Raw genomic sequence first — 16,001 nt, forward strand, 5'->3', positions numbered from 1 at the left:
AGGAGAAAGAAGGTGACCCATTGAAATAAAAATAATTTCTCTCAAGGAATCTGATTGGCTTCCTGAATTTACAAGAAAAAACAACCCCATCAAAACCTGGGTGAAGGATAAGACACTTCTTACAAGAAGACATTTATGCTGCCAAAAAACATGAAAAAAAGCTCATCATCACTGGTTATTAGGGAAATGCAAATCAGAACCACAATGAGATACCATCTCACTCCAATTAGAATGGCAATCATTAAAATGTCAGGAGACAACAGATGCTAGAGAGGATGTGGAGAAATAGGAATGCTTTTACACTGTTGGTGGGAGTTTAAATTAGTTCAACCATTGTGGAGGACAGTGTGGCAATTCCTCAAGGATCTAGAACCAGAAATGCCATTTGAGCCAGCAATCCCATTACTAGATATATACCCAAAGGATTATAAATCATTCTGTTATAAAGACACATGCACACGTTTATTGCAGCACTGTTCACAATAGCAAAGACTTGGAACCAAACCAAACGCACATCAATGATAGACCAGATTTTTAAAATGTAGCACATATATACCATGGAATACTATGCAACCATTAAAAAGGATGAGTCCATGTCCTTTGCCGGGACATGGATGAAGCTGAATACCATCATTCTCAGCAAACTAACACAGGAACAGAAAACCAAACACTGCATGTTCTCACTCAAAAGTGGGAGTGAAACAATGAGAACACATAGAAACAGGGAGGGGAACATCACACAGTGGGGCCTGTTGGGGGGTAGGGTGCAAGGGGAGGGAGAGCATTAGGAGAAATATCTAATGTAGATGACAGGTGAATAGGTGCAGCAAACCACCATGGCACATGTATACCTGCACATTCTGCACATGTATCCCAGAACTTAAAGTATAATAATAAAAAGAATCTGATAGGTTGTAAGGGTAGGATGTGAGAGAGAGAAAGCAGATATTTAATACCAAATGCTAGCCACAACTATTAACTAGATCACCTGAGATTTCCATATTGGGGAGGTAAATATGGTGTCAATTGTGACTGGGATTGCAGGTGTTAGAATCAGGTTGCATTGATTCAAATCCCAGTGTTGACACTTGCTAGACATGTGACCTTGGGCAAATTACTTTTTTTAGCCTTGATTACCTTACCTTTAAAACAGAGAACATCCATGTAAATAGTTTGTACAATCCTAATGCATGCTAGCTAGTATTTTCATGTTTTGCTTGAAATTTATATTTGCTAAATTATATAAACAATTTGCGACATTAAGGGATGTATTTATTGTTAAGCTTCTAATGTTTTTTGGGGGAAAGCTATGTATTTCCCTTTCTAGTCATGCAATGAAAAAAGAAATCAAAAGTCCAGGAATTGATTGATTTTTATAAAAATGTTAAGCTAGGGATTAATGTCTTTGTTTCAAGGAGTTTCGGGGCATAAGTAACAAAAAGATATCTTGGGATAGATTTATTGTGCCATTTTAGGATTTCGCTTTCAAGTAATAGAAAATCAGTGACTATCATAGTATTTGCATTCCCATGACATTTTTCTTAGCCAGAGTTTTCCAGAGGCAGTTTTAAATAGTTACCAAAAAGTGGATTGTTTTAATTGATATCTGCTATAATTGATATATCTATATAAACCAGAATATCTGCTATAGATTTTGTTTTTAATAAATATGGTCTATTTATTTTTAGACAATTTTGATAAGTTCTTTTGCCAGTTATATGAATTTGTAAATTTTAAATAATTTGTAAGTAGAGAAGCTTGAAATTTTAAAAAACTTTTAGGTTTTAGGGTACATGTGCAGTTTTGTTATATAGGTTAACTTGTGTCATGAGAGTTTGTTGTATAGATTATTTTGTCATTCAGGTACTAAGCCTGGTACCCAGGAGTTATTTTATTTTATTTCATTTTATTTTATGTGCTCCTCTCCTTCTTGTTAGTCATATTCTTCTGAAAAATTTTTAATAGATAAGATGACCATAGATTCTGCTTTGAGAATACCAAAATTTGGAGAAAAAATGAACATTTGCTTCTACATAATTCTATCACAAAGTGGTCTTAAAATTTAGAACTTACAGTGTCATGAAAAAAATAGTTTAGTATTGGTATTTTGTTTTCTTTGGGAAAGTATATTATTTTGATGAAATCAATTAAACTTATGTGAAACTTATCATTGGTTTTTATGTCAAAACAGCGTAATTTGGTCCAGAAAAGTAATGATAGGAAAAGTAATGTGCAATAACTGCTTTCGTTAGTATGGATTTTATATAGTAAGGTAAAGGGAGTTTCTTTTCAACATTAAAAATAATTGGCCTGGCACAAAAAGTATGTCCACTGTATGGACTGTTTGATTTCGGTATAGTTTAGAGATATTTATTTTTAAGGAAAAAGAAACATAAAGAGTTGGCACATTAGGCAATCTATTGTTATATTTTCTTCCTAAACATTGAAAAGGCTAAGAACTATCACATGAGATTTGATTCTAATTTCTCCTGCTTTTAATTGAAAATGAAAGTCATGCTACATTTTCAAATCTTTTCTTCCACTTTAATTGCAATTGGGATTCATGGATATAAATTTCATATGGTCTAAAATAATAACCCTCATTTAATGTCCTCTATATAATTCAGTGTTAAATTGCTAAGTGTTTCAAACCAGTTCTCCCATATTGATACCAATGTATTGCTTCATTAGGACCCAAAATGTATGTGAAGCTTTCATTGTAACTAAGCTTTTGTCCTAAAAGTTCATATAGGTGGATTCTGTAAGATACACAGAGGAATTTTAACTCATATATCTTGAATTTTAAATAAAACATTGCTTCAGAAACTTAAAGAGTTTTCTTGTCTTATCCTGGGCACATACATACATGCAAATGAACAAATGAGTAGGTGGTTGAGTGAGTCCATCCATCTATTTATTAATTCATTTTAAATTTCTATCACAGGCCAGGAAATAACCTAGTTCCTAAAGAGGGAGAGATTGATGAAGAAGCTAAACTAGGTCACTGATCTCATGAAATGTTCATTTTGGCATGAGAAAGACAGCAGATATTTAAACAAAGTAGTTTTTAGCTAATGGTGACTGAAAATTAGTTAAAGTCACAGAGTGACAGCAGGAAGGATTTTAAATAAAGGCTACTCTGCATGGATTGGTCAGTCCTATATGAAGATGAAACAATTGATCTGGAACCTGAATGGTACTGAGAAAAAGCCATGAAAATCTAGAGAAATAATGTTCCAGGCAGAAGACAAAGGCCCTGAGGCAGAGGCATGAAGTATTCTATAGTCAAATGTAGCACAGTACAACTCAGAGAAGTTACAGAGGTCAACTGAACATCTGATTTGTGTTTTTAAAAGATTACTCTGCCCACCGTGTAAGGACAACAGAGGAAATAAAGGAAAAGGCAGTTACAGAATTCTCCAGTGAGACAATGGCAGTTGAGACCCCGAGAGAATACAGAAAAGGGGATTCATTTCAGATTATTGCATTTGGAATGTGCAGGATTTGCTGTTGAATTAGATATGGAGGAAGGAAGAGGACAATCTAGAAGAGGAGTCAGCAAGCGTTTTTTGGAAAGCGCCAGGACATTAAAGAATATCTGTAAACCTGTACATCACATAGCTGTTTATAGAGGAGGAGACTGACCAAAAACTAACAATTCCAGAACTCTGCAATATGCCCTGAAAGGCAACCACAGGGTATCAGATAGGATTCAAAGAGGCACATAAACGGGGGCGAGACAGAAAGTGAGTGGTCTAGGACAGTGCTTTTCCGAGGATCTGTGCTGAAGGACCAGTTTTGTTTTTTATTTTTAGCCCATTATTGTAGACAGATGTTTTTGTAAAATAAAATACAAATGAATTGCTAGAAAAACACAAGTGGGAAAAAAGCATAGAAATAAATGCCCACTTTTTTTTACTATTATATTCAGCATACATAAAATCCTATTTCAATAAAAATGTTAGAACAAACATAACACTGGATAAAAGGAAAAGAATTGCCACAATTAATCACATTGTCATTGAAAGCGTGTGTACAAGCAATAAGAAAAATAATGGCTATTATACTTGTTTTGCCATCATAACAAAACCACAATTTATGAGTGAAATAGCAATTCTCCATTCCGACTGCAATTGGTACAGTTTGAAAGAACGCTGTGCATTTCACTGTCTAGTCTTTAATATGTCAAATGTACCTGTTCCTTGATTGTTAACTTTTTTTATCTAGGTTAGATGAATGATGGAAATGCCACTTGCAGGGAGTAATGTGTGCTTAAACTGTTTTATGTTTTGTTTCATACACTCTGAGTAGAGAAACCAGTCTCACAGAGGAGAATTGATGGGAATAGAAGAAGTGATTTTAAAGTAATATCAGCATACTGAAAATACTCATTTTTACTTTTTATCAAAATGGAACAAGTGATGTTCTATTTTTTTTAATCATTCATTAGTAGCTAGTTCTATCAATTACTTCTGTAAAGTATGGCTAAATTTTAATTCTCTTTTGATAAAATAAATAGATTCTAAATTTTACATACTTTAGGTTAAAATTCGCAAACTCAAATATTAGTTTATATAAAATATATACAAATATATATATAATATATTTAGGCCAGGTGCGGTGGCTCATGCCTGTAATCCCAGCACTTTGGGAGGCCAAGGTGGGCAGATCATGAGGTCAGGAGATTGAGACCATCCTGATCAACATGGTGAAAACCTGTCTCTACTAAAAATACAAAATTAGCTGGGCATAGTGATGCGTGCCTGTACTCGGGAGGCTGAGGCAGGAGAATCACTTGAACCTAGGAAGCGGAGATTGCAGTGAGCAGAAATAGTGCTACTGCACTCCAGCCTGGCAACAGAGCTAGATTCCTCTAAAAAAAAAAAAAGAAAAAAAAAATCACACATTTAATGATACTCTCTTATGCACAACTTGTATGCAGCTTTTACCAAATGTTTCTCACCTTACGGATTTGACAGTAACATAGATTTGTACCCTATTCAAAACCATAAGTCCACTGATCTTGCTCTTGAATGTCTCAGCATTGTCAAAGTGCTGGAAAAATTTCTAAACTTATTTGCTTATGTCTTTATAGACTAGCAACAAATAGTGTACCAATTATACTCTGTGTAGCACTACTCTTATCGAAGGATTCTAAATTCAGCCATCCTTAGAAAAGGGTGAATACATAAGAATTTTCTATATAAATATTTAAGATAGAATATTTATATCAAAATTGTGTATAGGAAAATCTCAAAACACTTCTTCAGAAAACACGACATTTCCCTTTTTATACCCTTTACTAAGATGCATTTTTTTTATTTCAATATTTTTGGATTATAAGTGGTTTTTGATTACATGGAGTAAGTTCTTTAGCGGTGATTTCTGAGATTTTGGTGCACCCATCACCCTAACAGTGTACACTGTACCCAATATGTAGTCTTTTATCCCCTACCTTCTTTTCACCCTTCCCTTCAAGTCCCCAAAATCCATTATGTCATTCTTATGCCTTTGGGTCCTCATAGCTTAGCTCCCGCTTATAAATCAGAACATATGATATTTAGTTTTCCATTCCTGAGTTACTTCACTTAGAAAAATGGTCTTCGACTCCATCCAACTTGCTGTAAATGCCATTATTTCATTCCTTCTTATGGCTGAGTAATATTCCATGGTGTATATATACCACATTTTCTATATCCATATCCGCTCATTGGTTGATGGGCATTTAGGTTGGTTCTGTATTTTGCAGTTGTGAATTGTGTGGTTACAAACATACATGTGCAAGTGTCTTTTTCTTATAATGACTTCTTTTCCTCAGGGTAGATACACACTAGTGGGATAGCTGGATTGAATGGTAGTTCTACTTTTAATTCTTTAAGGAATCTCCATACTGTTTTCCATAGTGGTTGTACTAGTTACATTCCCACTAGCAATGTAAGTGTTCCCTTTCACTACGTCTGTGCCAAAAAGATATATATATATTCTTAACAGTTAAGGATTAAAAGTGAGAAAGACTTAAAAATAAAATTTAAGCTAACATTTGTCACCAGTATTTTAACAGTAGAATTACTAGTTAAGCAAATAAACAAAAAATTGAGAAATTTAGTTATTTTATATTGGATATTTCTCTGTAACTAGGTGTGTCCTACATGCTTGATTGGATTGTTTTCCACGCTTAGCCATTAAGTCAGTTATAAGTATAGACAGCCTAAAATCACATAAGTACTAAACCAATACACTTCCAACTTTGAAATAACTGAAAAAAAGTCGAGGAGGATACATGCCAAAATGTTAACGTTTAACTCAAGATTGTAAAATTACAATAGATTGTTTATCCCTTAGATAACAAAGCCTATCAATTTGTTAACATATTGTCATTGGAATCACATACACACACACACACACACACACACACGCACATACACACACACGTAATCTTAAAAATCAAAACTGTATGATTTCATTTTATTAACATAATAAGCCTAGTCAACTTAACAAGACCATGTCCTGAAAAAGACAGATTTATATAAGCATATTAGACATGGAAACTTAATCAGCACTAAATCACTTTTATTTCTCAAAAGTGACAGTAAGTAAAAGGGGAGAACTCCTGAAATCAATTCTTAGCTTTTTATTCCTTTGGTGAATATGCTAAATTGGATCATTATTGTCAAATGTTGGTACCTTTTAAAGCGTATAATTATAATCAGGAAACAGTTTAAATGAAATGTTAGTTATTTGAAAAACATTTTTCTACTCAATAATCTCCATAATAGATATGGGGACATTATTACAAAGCAAAGATACAAATAAATATTTAATACTTTTGTGTGTATAATTCTGTCTCTTGCAGATATAAACATATGTGCATGATAAAAAACTTAGATAACTACTCATCAAAGTGTCATTGCACTATCTAATATGAATTTGAGTAAATGAAATTCTTTTATAGACACTATTGCCTTCCTTCTGATAAGTATTCAGCCACTTATTACTTCCCACCTTTGTATTATAAGTCTTTGTGTCTTATCTGTAATGTAAGACTGTAAATTCCTCAAAGTTGTACTTTATTCTCTTTGCATAATCCACAGTAGCTTGAATTGTCCTTTATAGATAGTAGGCATTGTATATATACATATGTGTGTGTCTGGATGAATGAATGGATGGATAGATGGATGATGAATGGATGGATGGATGGATGGATGAATAAATGGATGGATAACTGGCAAAATATGGATGTGACCAGTTTTATTTTATTGGGGGATTATTTTTTTTTCTCCAAAGAAACATAACAAAAAATAGCAAACGTAAGAACACTTGAAGTCACATAGTAAATCAAGGGATTTTCTGCATAAGTGTACCAAAACAATGAAGGATGCCTCTAAAACCTTGGGTTTAGCTAAGTAAAACATCCCAGCTAATTTGGAACACTAACTTTCTATATTTTAAAAAACAATTTAGATGAGATTCAGGTTAACAAAGCATAGTAGTATAGCCTGTTAAATTAAGAAAGCTTTGCCAAGCATTCTAATAATACCCGATAAACATTTTGCTTAGCACTATTGAAATATTTGAAATTTTAAGATTTTACCTTTTACTCTTTTTGATATATAACATTTGACCATTAAGAATAGAGAGTGTAAGAAAGAAAAAAACTGTGTTAAATGTTATGACACTTTCTCCCACCCTATTTTTAATTTGAAAATATTCTATTTTAAAAATGTTTATACAAAATTCTAAACCATGATATCAGAATAAAGGATAGGAGGTCATGAGAATAAAATCACACACACACACACACACACACACACACACACACACATAATTGAATACATACATGATTTATGAATATAAAAAGTGCTTTGTAAACTGTAAAGTAAACTATAAATGCTATGATTTTTTAACAACATGGTAATGCTGAGCTCTGATATTTGGACTGCCTTTCTAATAATTTAAAATACCATTTCTGTCTAGATGAAGTCTCATTATATCACAACTGAAGAGCCGAATTATATTCTCTTTAGACATACCACTGAGTAAGCAGCTCCCTTCAGAAGAATGTTTTGCCTTAATAAGGAAAACATTTTAATAACTAAACTTATTACCCACTGAGTTACTGTCATCATAGCGTTCTAAAACAAAGTTTCTAGACTGAGAAACATAGCTTCTTAACTGACATCCTTCGAGAATAATTTCTTTAAATGTCACCATTCTTAGTGTGTAAAGGTTATAGTTTCTTTTTCCTTCCTGTTTCCCTTTTTCCATACATCTTGTATTCTTTCCTTAATCCCTTCCTTGTTCTTCCTTCTTCCTTTCTCTTTCCTTTATTGTCCCCCACCACCTGGTAAGTATGTATAAACTACCAGCATTACACATAAAAGGGATTTCTCAAAGTGCTGGGATTACAGACGTGAGCTACCACATCTGACCCAAGTTCATTCGTTTTTTTTTTTTTTATACTTTATGTTCTGGGGTACATGTGCAGATCCGGCAGGATTGTTACATAGCTATATGAGACTCCATCTCAAAAAAAAAAAAAAAAAAAAGAATAAACTTGAATCTTTAGTTTAATCAAAAGGCTTAACAAAATTAGTTAAAGGAACTGTCTGATATTCTTAGTCATAAATATAGAATTCTTTTTTGTCCTTAAAAAAAGGGATTTCCCATTTGCTCTCTTTCAACATCTGTGTACTCAACTGATAACATTTTACCCACACTCCTTAAAGGATTCTGTCAAGACTTGTAAAATCAGATTTTCTATCCCAAGAAAAGTAACAGAAAATTTTGCATGAAATATGTACATGCATAGAGGTTTGCTGTGGAGATGCCCTAAGCTAAAGCCATTCTCTCAATAACATGTCTTCAGTTTATTCTGAAATTAGGTTTAGCATATATGTAGAAATTGGGTATTTTATTTTACAATGTTAAAATGTAACTTGTCTGTGAGTTGTGAGTTTGTTTAAAAAGAGAATTTAATGATTTTTCTCTAGTTGCCTATATTTGTTATAACCTATAAATAATATTTTCTGGTTTCTACTCATTCAGTTGCTGGAGTTTTCACAACATCTCATTATAATCTTTTTCAGAATAGAATAACAGTAAAAAAAAAAGGCATTAGTCAAGAAATATCATAGCACCTGACTATTTAGGAAAGCATCTGATATCTATAGTAGTACTTTTCCAAATGTCTATTTGATGAGGGTTCACACAGATGGCAGGTGTTCATACAGAGTGTCTGAGAGAAGGAAAAATGAAACACTAATTGGTTCATTTTTGTTCCAGGAGTGATACATTCTATAACACCCATCAATTGTGCTTATCAAGATGTCTTAAATTATCCATTGACCAGTACAGGGATCTGCAGACAGTGGCAGTCATTTGGAACTCAATAATATTACTAGAAATTCTATATTTTCTTAAACTTCCAGTGATGTATAATGGTTGATTGATTGTTTAAAAAGACTTTGAATATCAGCAAGACACATTTGTTTAATGTTTCAGGAAATATTATATTCTTTTGGCTAGGATTGGCTTCTAAGTAAAGATTATTTATGAAGGATAAATAATCTTTCATGGTTCCAATTCCAAAGGCCAAAATTATAGTTCTAAGTATATTTATTTTGAAAATAAATTCCATATGTTTAGTCTATAATACAGGGTATGAATAAAGATATTGGTATGAAAGGTCAACAACTCCTTTTTCAACTATACATGTGTATGTATGTGTCTGAATATTTGAGTACTTGTGATGTGTTCAGCCACTAAAATATTGCTTAAGGAGTTTTTCAAAATTAAAGTAAATGCTTATGCTATACTATTAAGTTAAAAATCAACGTATTAAATCATAGCTACCAAGATTACAAGTATGAACAACAAGAACAACAAAAAGCTATGCAGAAAAATAATTAAAAAGTAAAAGGAAATATATAAAGATACCCCCACTAGTCATTTGTAGTTAGAGATATGGGTGATTTCTTAATTTCTTCATTCAGTTTTAATTTTTTTATAATCAAAAATTAATTACATTTTAAATAAAAGTGGGAACTGATTTTAAAAATAATTTTTATATTGATGGAGGTCTTTTGTAGGTACATATTGTTTTCTCATTTTTTGTCTAGTAATAAATATTGAGTCATTAGGACAACATAGAAAATTCATATTTTAAATCAAGGACATTTAAGAAGACATTAAGAAAGTTATATTTCAAATAATACTTTTGTTCATTGTTTTTTAATGTGATACTTGTCACTGGATCTGATGAGGTTTAAAGTATTTTTTCCAATCAAGATCAACTTATTTTTAAGCTCATTGGGATGATTAGATGATTTCTACTATTAAAATTCCATCTAGCATAACTGTAGCTATGCTTTTCCATTTATATATTTTGCTAATAAGAATTTCAAAGTATGTTTTCAAAATAATATTTTCTGGAGTTTTTTTTTTTTTTTTAATAAAGATGGTATTTCACCATGATGGCCAGGCTGGTCCTGAATTCCTGACCTCAGGTGATCCACCCACCTCAGCCTCCCAAAGTGCTAGAATTACAGGCGTGAGCCACTGTGCCCGGCCTATTTTCTGGAGTTTTAATCTTAGTGGGTTGAACAGAATTTCTTAAAAGTTTTAATTCTTACCAAATTTATCATCAGTTTACTCCATAATTCTTTGGTAATATGCTATCCTATCTAAAATGATCTTAGCTCAAATAGATAATAGAAGGAAGACAGGATTTTTATTTAAAAAAAAAAAAAGACTTGATTTCTCAGAATTACTATGAGTTTTAAAGGCCTAATAACACAATCTCGTAATATATCTGAATGGATTTCAAAAACTAAGTTTTAGTAATTATTGCTGTTTGGTTTTTCCTACATAATATTATTTGATTCTTCTCTTTTAATACCTTTTCATAGTGTTTTGAATTTCATTGTATTGAAAATATCCAAATATTATAAAGGACAGAAGCATTATGGAATATATGTCTAATGGTGGACATGCTGCTAAATTGCAGTCATCTTGGACAAGGAACTTAAATTCTGTGCTTAAATTTTTGTATTATCTAAACACAAAAATAGAAAATTAATCAGATATTATCTGTTTTTACAATAAAAGAAGTATTAAATTTTACTTTATATTGTGAACACATCTAGCCTTAAGGACATTCTCTAAACTCATACCTCCTCTAAGTTTAGGTAAGGACCAAGACATTCTATGGGAAAGTAGGAAATTTTGCCATATAAAGAACAATGACGAAAATAATATTTGAACATATTTTTCAACTATGGGAATTATATTTATTATCACTGATAATATATTTTTGAAAACTTTGTAAGGACTGTTGCCTCTTATTTGTCTATTTAGCATTCATTTGTTTTGGCATGAATTAATACAAGTCATTACAGAAAGCTTTATATTTTTGAATATGATTCTTGACTCCCTGGATCTCTGCCTAATCTTGTTTGGGGTTCCTTTATGTATAGAAATAGTTCATATATTAGGTTCAGCATTCTGTTTACCATGCACCCTAGATGAGCCCATTACCCAAAGGTCTGAAGTAACAGCCGCTCCATTCCCCTCCAGCCAGCCCCAAGAAGGGTGTCATGTTTCTCTTTATAGTTTTTCAAAGTGAAAAAGTATATGTAAAAGCAATTAAGGAACATTTAAATTTTAAATCAGCAAGCATTTTACTATGTTTCGGGACCTGATCATGCATAACTTATTGTTTAATACAACACACAAACCATTTAATTTGTTAAGATGAGAGAGACTTAAAATTAAAATGTAATTTCTTAAAGTACTTTAAAATTATCTCCATTACAATTGGAGATAGTAATACTAACTCATAGTATTTAAAAATAAGAGCATATACTTTTATTTGGAAAAACCTTATTGGAACTACTATTTGTTATTACATGTAAAGCACTTATAGCAATACTTGGCACATGAGTACCATGTAAGTGAGGCTCTGATTATCATGTGTGTCCTGGGACTTCTGAGCATAGACTTTCACTTTTTTCTTTTCTTCACTCTAATTAAGTAGTTGCCAGAGTGTAGTGTATAGTAAGATTTACTGTATCTGGTTGTATTCAGTAATTTTCAAAGGTGATTCTGGTATACATGTGTGTATTCATTTTGTGTTGGCTCTATAATATTTTATATTTCAGTGACAGAATTGAAAAGACTTCACTATAGAAGTCTGAATACAGTTCCAGATGCACAGTAGGATATTGAATAGATTTGATGTAAGCAGTTAAATCACTCTTCCTGTTTTATGCTAAAGTTGGCTTTTCACTCTTCCAAAAGGAGTTAATTTTTCTGTGATTCTCTCCTGTTGTTTTCCTGTATTCTGCACATTTATTTTGCCTTTGAAGATTAGTTTACTATTTTGTTAAGTGGAGATAATGATGCTTGTTTTTAGAATTTGTTTGAGAATTGGAATTAATATATGTTCATGGTAATTAAAATAATACTACATGGCATATAGGAGACATTCCATAATTGGTAGATCTTGCTGTAATTTCAGTATTATAATTAAGTTATTCATTAATTTTTTTGATATATATCATTTAATGTGTCACAGACTTTATTCCAAACAATTATTTGAATATCTGCTTTTGCCAGATATGGCTGCCAGATTTGGTTGTGTGTTGGCAACTGTATTGGCAAATAAGGTAGAAGAGGTTCCTAATCTCATAGAGTTTATATTCTAGTCAGGAAAAATATTATCTGACATACTTCTTAATAATGCATTTAGATTAAGTGTTTGAATTTATTTTTATATAGATGCCTTTAGATTGTTTCATTATGTCACTAAGTTGCCATTTTTACTGCTTTGTAGAAGATTTACTCTAATCACTGTCCCTTTCCTCTGATAGTTCTTTCAAGCATTTGATTGGAGGGCTGGATGATGTTTCTAATAAAGCATATGAAGATGCAGAAGCTAAAGCAAAGTAAGTGACTTTTTTCCTTTGGCCTTAATCTTGATTAAAAAATGATTTTGAATAGAAAGAAAATCAAATATTTTGCTGGACCTGACAAAGCTCAACACTCTGACAGGGCATAACTAATTACTTGAGAGACAAAAGAAGCAAACTCTTCAAGATAATTATTATATGGTATGCTAACCTAGTAGTATGCCTCTCTTTAAATACAAAACTTTAATTTTGTGGTGAAGATCACCCCAGCAAGAAAAAATGCTTATTTACAAATCTAATACAAAAAATTAAATGTAAACGTGTTGTTTGTCCTCCAGAAAATACTTCCTGAACAACTGGTGGTTGTATTTCATAGTTGCTTGAGCAATTGTATTAAAAATAATAAAGCTATAAATATTTCCCTGTGCTAATTCATCTTTACATTGAACTTTGATGTTACTAACATGAAAATGACATGAGATGGTAAATATCCCATTAATTATCATATTGTATAAAAGTACTACTCTGTCTATAAGAATAGTTTGATTAAAATAATATTTTTGGACAAAGATTTAAAGTAAGTTGATATTAGCTTTTTCTGGAAAATTATTATTTTTAAAATACCAGTAATCTATATAATCTCTCCTCTTTACCCTAATGTAATTAGTATTTAATAACATATAGGATACCTAAAGGATTAAATTGACAACAATTAGCATTAAACAGATAGTTCAGGGCCAGAATTTGATCCATTGGTTTTCTAGTAACCTGAAAATCAAAAGAAGTAAAATAATTTATTTTGCTCTGAGAATCCATAAGATGAAAATTTTGCCCTAGAGCTAAAATATTAAGAATTATATTCCATCTTAATCCATAAAATTATTTTATTTTCAAAGCTATATTCACAGTTTCTCTTCTTTATAGCCCTGAGGTCGAATGCCTGCAATGTCTCTGCTAAGGTTTGCTTAGAAAGTTACACAGGCCAGCTGTAACACCAGACTCCAGGAAGTCACTGAGACTGCTTATGTTCTGTATAATTATTATTAACTGTCCTGGTTTATTTCAACAAGCTAAAATGCACATTGATATTCAGTTTATAATTTAGTTTCTAGTATTAATAATAATCCCACCAAGGTGGCAAAGGGGACCATTTAAGGTACCTCATCAGTTTTTAAAGTTATAAAATGCCCTTTGTTATGGTTGGGTTCTTCTCCTAAAGGAATTTTTTTGCTATATAACAAAATTCATATTTATAATTTATGCCAGCTTATCTTTACTTATTTGTGTGTGTGTGTGTGTGTGTCTGTCTGTGTGTGCATTCAGTTAAGGATCTCATTGATCATTTTATGTATACATCTCATAAATAATTTACATATATATAATTTTTATATGTAATACAGTTTACAGAAGTATATAATTATAATCATATTATGTAACACTACATGTGTGCATGCATAGATATATAAAATATATAAAACAACTGATGGTAATCTTAAAAATTCATATACAATTCAGTTAAGTATTCTTAGTTGTCAGAAAAAGTCAAGAGTCTTGTAGACTAATGTATTTTTCCTATTTCCCTATTAAACTTTGAAGTTTAATCTAATTTTTCCTATTAAACTTTAAAATATTTTCTAATGAATGTTTTTGTAGAAATATTATTTATTTCACTTAAAGTTGAGGTCACTAACGTGCTTCAGATTGATCATTGATGGGGAAGTGACCGAGTTAGTCCTAGGTTTCTCAGCATCCTATTAACTTTATAAAGATAACTGCATGTACATCTCCTGAACTCTGGCCATTCATGAATTCACTTGCACATACTTCAATTAAAAGTAGTAAGTAAGACAAACTGAAACAATGTAATTCAGATATTCTGACAGTTAGAGGTAGGTATGGCAACAGTTCTTAACATTGGAAGAAAATTGGTCAATGTGAAAAACATGAACCTGAATGAAGACCGGAAGCCTTGGGTTCTGCCCCTGTCTCTGTCATTACCAGACAAGTGATTTTGGTCATGTATCTTAATGCCTATCTCTCAATCTCAGTTTTTACACTTTTAAAATGGTGTTTTTAAGATTTAATTGATGACAGTGTGTAAAAATACTTTGTAAATTTTAAAGGCTGTAAAAATATATCACTAGGCTTACACCTGTAATCCTAGCACTTTGGGAGGCCGAGGTGGGCAGATCACCTGAGGTCAGGAATTTGAGGACAGCCTGTCCAATATGGTGAAATGTTATTGCTACTAAAATTATAAAAATTAGCTGGGTGTGGTGATGGGCACTTATAATAACAGCTACTCAGGAGGCTGAGGCAGGAGAATCACATGAACCCAGGAGGTGGAGGTTGCAGTAATTCAATATCGTGTCATTACACTCCAGCCTGGGCGACCAGAGCAAAACTCTATCTCAAAAATAAATAAATAAAGTGTATCACTAGAAATAACTAGAAACATACTTCAGTACATTTGATATGTAATTGAATTTACAGATTCCATATCTTTATGTTGATCAAATTTTACTTGGACAAGAACTCTTTAATTTTACATAAGCAACATAATTTTATTTGAGTAGCATATTATGAAATTAAACCTTACCTAGAAAATATTCAAAAATATATTTTTAATAAAACAGTAACATTGGATTAAAAAGGAGTTCAATTATAATTAAAGAAGAAAGAAGGGCAATGACGTGACTACCTACATTAAACTAGTTTCAAATATTGCTATTTGGAACCATAGATTTGATAGATTATAATTTAGCCATTATATTTATACTGTTTCCCCCAATTTCACTGTGGTGTAACTGATAAATAAGAATTGTATACAATTAAAGTGTATATGACATGATTTGATATATAGAAATACATTGTGAAATGATTATCGCAATCAAACTAATGAACACATCTACCACCTCACATAGTTACTTTTGTGTGTGTGTGGTAAGAACACTTAAGATCTACTGTCTTAGCAAAATTCAACTGTACAGTTTTGTTTGAATTTTCTCTTCAGTTCACACTAAACCCAAATGAATGTATAGTTCATGTTTTTTAATATTGATTATTATATAGAAAATGGTAATGGCTTGATGA

The 16,001-nt window shown here is 31.7% G+C and overlaps 1 protein-coding gene across 4 annotated transcripts in view; it reads left to right on the plus strand.

The window, feature by feature from the left end:
- Positions 1–16,001, plus strand: part of PRKG1 (protein kinase cGMP-dependent 1) — a 1,332,247-nt gene that overhangs the window by 1,188,178 nt on the left and 128,068 nt on the right. For all 4 annotated transcript variants that reach the window (XM_032245676.1, XM_032245675.1, XM_032245677.1 and 1 more), the window contains one exon: positions 12,870–12,944. In XM_032245676.1, coding sequence (XP_032101567.1) covers positions 12,870–12,944 — 75 coding nt within the window. The remainder of the gene's footprint in view (positions 1–12,869; positions 12,945–16,001) is intronic.

The sequence above is a fragment of the Sapajus apella genome, unplaced genomic scaffold (assembly GCF_009761245.1).
Source record: "Sapajus apella isolate SASKATOON/1434 unplaced genomic scaffold, GSC_monkey_1.0 scaffold58, whole genome shotgun sequence".
Taxonomy (NCBI): Eukaryota; Metazoa; Chordata; class Mammalia; order Primates; family Cebidae; genus Sapajus; species Sapajus apella.